This window comes from Lipotes vexillifer, unplaced genomic scaffold, assembly GCF_000442215.2.
Source record: "Lipotes vexillifer unplaced genomic scaffold, Lipotes_vexillifer_v1.1 scaffold809, whole genome shotgun sequence".
Taxonomy (NCBI): Eukaryota; Metazoa; Chordata; class Mammalia; order Artiodactyla; family Lipotidae; genus Lipotes; species Lipotes vexillifer.
In genome coordinates, this window is record NW_006788521.1 from 1786166 (window position 1) to 1790694 (window position 4529).

The 4529-nt window shown below is 47.8% G+C and overlaps 1 protein-coding gene across 1 annotated transcript in view; it reads right to left on the minus strand.

The window, feature by feature from the left end:
• The window catches only part of COL15A1 (collagen type XV alpha 1 chain), a 103718-nt gene that overhangs the window by 57189 nt on the left and 42000 nt on the right, over nucleotides 1–4529 (minus strand). Inside the window, exons 6-7 of the mRNA XM_007461650.1 lie at nucleotides 4041–4188; nucleotides 749–858 (exon numbers count right to left, since the gene is read on the minus strand). Coding sequence (XP_007461712.1) covers nucleotides 749–858; nucleotides 4041–4188 — 258 coding nt within the window. The remainder of the gene's footprint in view (nucleotides 1–748; nucleotides 859–4040; nucleotides 4189–4529) is intronic.

Below are 4529 nucleotides of genomic sequence, written 5' to 3' on the forward strand. Positions count from 1 at the left end.
AAAAAAAAAAAAAACTGTGTCGTTTTCTCCAGGTGGGCCAGACTTTCCGGGGTGGGGGGGAGTGATGAGAGGGAGGAGAAAGAAGAAAACAGAGGAAATATCCCTAACCATGCTTCCTTCCCTGCCTGGCTCCTGGTTATATTTGTATTTTTATGGAATTTTTGATATTATGCTGCAGGGATTTTGGAAATACCTGTGAAAATAGGCTGTTACCAGATAGTAACTGGGAGAGGAGAGAAGTGTCTTGAGCTTTCACCCCAGGATACGGGAAAGAATGAGCTGACACAAGGTTTTTAGCAGAGGCCACAGGTGAGAAACATAATTTGCTTTAATTTGGCACCTTCCCTGTGTCCAGCATTTAAACAACTGGCTTTGCAAGTGTAAAAGCCAATTACCAAACAATAGAGCAAGCACACCTGCAGTTAATCTCATTCTCTCTTGAAGGGGCTCAAAGGGCAGAAGAGGCTGTGTATCTTCACAACAAGAGGGACTGAGAACCCAGCACGCATCTCCCAGCAGGTTTGAGGACCTGCCTCTCCTCCCCTGTCCTGGTGCATCCCTGGGGAGACTCTGGGGCCCTGGGACTCCCGCCTTCTGCCTTCTCTGTACCAGCAGGAGGGAGGCAGTCTCCCTGATATTCAGCTTAAACCCTTGTGACTCTCTATGGTGCCCAACACAAGTCACCATCAAGTCTGAAATAAGCAAGCAAATGTACTACTGATGCAGACGAAATTTACCATTCACTCACCTCTTCAGTGACATGAAGGAAGTTCCCATCCCCCGAGCCAGTGTCAGTAATGGGGGAACCATCCACAGTATCAACTGTCTCCAGTGTGTCATTCAGGATCTCACCAGACCCTACAGGAAGCAGGCATTCTGCACTTAATAACTGCATTTTGCAAATGAAAAAGAATGTGGTCTCTCTTCACCTATGACTTGAAAAGATGTCCATAATACAGGATTAAGAGGGAAAAAATGTTGAAGAAAACCGGACAACGAAAGGCCGTATTACATGGTGGTTTCAATCACAGGCTCTGGCACCAACTATAGGGTGAGAACCCTGCTTTGCCGCTTACTAGGAGTGTGACCTGTGGCAAGACATTTACCCTGTGGCTCAGGTTCCTTGCCTATAAAGAGGGAATCATAATTCCTATCTCCTAGGGTCATTTTGAGGATTATCTGTTACAAGGATTAATTAAACTAATGCAAGAAAGGCACTGAGGACAGCGCATGACATATAGTTAGCAAGGGATAAGTGTTCATTGTCAATATGGTTCTACATTTGTAAAAGGAAGAAAAACTATATATGAGAATACACGTTTTATCATCATATATATTATCATTATATAATTAATATATTATTATATATAACATATAAAATATATAGATAATTATGTATATATGTGTGTGCAGATAAACCACACATACTAGGCTAAACCACAGTACTTAAAAGTATTGGTTTCTTCCAGATGACATCAAAGGAAACTATTCTTTTGATTCATACAACTCGGCATTGATTGAACTGTTACCACAAGCACGTATTTCTCTTGCAATTTAAAAAAACAAATGGAGTCCTAAAGCAAAGAAAAAGACATTATACTAACATGAATGCCCGCCTGTTACAGGCTGGGCTGCAGGCTAAGCACATCCCATGCACTGCCTCCTGGAAATCTCCAGCTGGCCCATCTGTCCTACCCACAAGCACCTCCATTCCACCTCGCAGCAGGTGGGCAGAACCAAGGCAGGAATCCTATGTTTTCAGTATCCCCACTATCACCCTACAGTGTGTGTCCTGCTCTGATCTGCACACTAGCACCTTGTGATTATTAACCCCGTTTTGCAGAGGAGGAGCAAGGTCCCACATAAGAGACTGCGAGGGGCCTGAAGCCAGCCCTTTCCACACACACTGTGCTCATGCACGTCCCATGGTAAGGACACTGTCGAGGGGGAGGTGATGAACTATTCAAGGGACCCTGTGCCCACATGCACTTAAAAGACTAAACGCCCAGGAGTGGTCAGTCTCTCACCGCTCTCTCTTCCTCCCTGCTCTGACCACCAGGGGGTGCTGTGCTAGCAGGCAGAGGGACCCCAGGCCTCTGAGTCCCCACCCCTTGGAGGATGGAGTGTGTGTGTGTGGGGGGGCGGTGACCAAGGTCCTATGCCAAGATAGTGTCAGGGACCCTTGGGATAAAACTCTTGGGAGGCTTTCCCTAGCCAGGGACAGGGCTCGGGGTTCAACCCCTTCCTCCTCACTGAGCTGTCTGCTCAACAAGAATGAGGATCTCTAGCCAGCTCTGCTGTTTCTGCTTGGCCTTCTGTCTGCCACAGAAGTAATCTGGCACATGCTGGGGAACAGGCGAGCTGTGCTTAGGCTGGGTCCCGCCTCCTATGCACTCACCCCTCAGTCTAGAGGAGGCCCTCGCCTCCTGGCCCTGCAGCCTCTGCCCCCTCCTAGCCCCTCGCTCTGAGATCCTAATTACCCCCAGGAGAGCAGCATGTGCAATTCACAAACCACTTCCACACCCGCAGCCACAGCATTCAGTCCTCTCATCCGCCCGGGAGGCAGGGGTTGTGAATGCTCGCAGTGGACGCCCGGAGGAATCCAAAGCTTGGAAATGCTGAGCAACTTGCCCACGCCCGACAGCAAAGAGGTGTCTGAGCAGGGTTTCCGTCCAAAGGGTCTCATCTAGCGGTCTTTCCACAGCTACACCCTGACTCCATGCTGGTATTGTAACTTTATTAAATTATTATACAATTGTTTTCTATTCAGTACTATATACCTTCTCTCACAGACTTCCCAAGTTTAGTTGTTAAAATAATATTCATTTACTGAGGGCAGAAGTAAAAGGAATAATGATACATAGAATTTTAGAAGACATAAAATACCGAAGTACAAAAGAAAATAAAAACCACCTACAATCCTGCCACCCAGAGATAACCACTCACAGCATTTTGTTGTATATTATTCTAACACACACACACACACACACACACACACACAGTGCTCTACATGGTTATATATAAATAGATATAAATAACATATATTCAAATTTAGGGTCACAGCACACATATAGTTTTGAAAGCTGCCTTTCTTGTGGAGTACACCATGATCATGTCTCTGGGTCATTAAATTTTCTGTGTCACCAATTCCAGGGCTGTACATGTGAATGTGGGCAGTCTGGGTTGTTTTTGACCTTGTACCTAAATCTCAGTGCTCTGGTGTTGGCTGTAACTTCAGTTTGAATGGTTACTCCTTTGATAAAGGGCAGAAAATGCAGGCCAATCTCCGGCCATGCTGCTGCCTGGGGGATCCTGTCAGATCCTGGGCTTCTGCCAGGGCTCCTCTGTATGGCTGGGCAGGGGTGAGAGCCCTGGATGGGTAGTCAGGAGGCCAGCACTGCCCCCAGGGCCTGCCAATGACCTCCTGGGTGTCTGCCCCTCTTTGGCCATCAGTTCGTTTCCCACATGTGCCAACAGGAGTTTAGATGGCCTGATCCTCAGAAAGTCGGCGAGTTTGTGGCCAAGGCCGGAAAGAGTAGGGATTCTGGAGTCAGGCCTGGGCGCTGGCTCAGTCCCACCACTCACTAGCTGTGTGACTGTGGGCACATCACTCACCTTTCCAAGCATCGGTTTTTCCATCTGTAAAATACTAGCTAATACTAGCGACTAATAGACATGTTGTCAGGATTGGAGGGGAAGTATGTAAACACTTGGCACACAGTAGGTATTTAATAAGCAGCCACAATTATCACAAGCTTTTCACACCCCAGGCCCTTCTGGAGGGGTGGAGTCTGGGGGTTAAAAGTTCTGGCATCCAAGATTAAACATCGGCTTTGCCATTTAGGAGCCGTGGAGCCTCGGCTGGGTGCCATAACCTCTCTGTGACTCGATTTCCCCATCTTGTTTGGGAAATGAGGGTGATTATAGTCCCTTCCTCAGGGGGTTGAGGGGAAGCTCAAGTGAGATGCTCTCTATCACATACATCACCCAGTCATCACTCAACAAAACCCACTGCGTATGAAGGTGCATCAGGGACTTGCCTTGCTTGGGGCTGCTGTGCGGGACGGCGCTCATGTTGGTGGTTTCCTGGGCTGCCTCAGGTACAGGTTCACCGGAAAGCTCTGCATCCTCAGAGGGAGAAGACAGGGTTGGAGGCGTGTTTATGGGGCCAACTCTTGCTTCTCTAGACTGCAGGGGAAATGAGACCCAAAGGATTTACTTGGCAGGAGAGCAGAAAAGACGGCAGTGAGTATCACTGGAGAAAACAGTATCTCCACAAAAGCTGAAAAAACCCAGAAGAAAACCTAGACCTGCCTATTGTGTACCTGGGCGATCACTGAGCCGCCCAGGCCCTAAAAAAGGTGTATATTAGGGTAATGAAATTTTGTTCAGTTTACAGCAAGACTCTGATACTCTTGGCTGAAGCTCTTTGAGCACAGAGACCATATCCCTGTGATCCCTGCATCCCAGGCCAGCACAGAGGAGGTGCTCAGTAAAGATGCGTTAAAGGGAAGGAGGGAGGGAGGGGG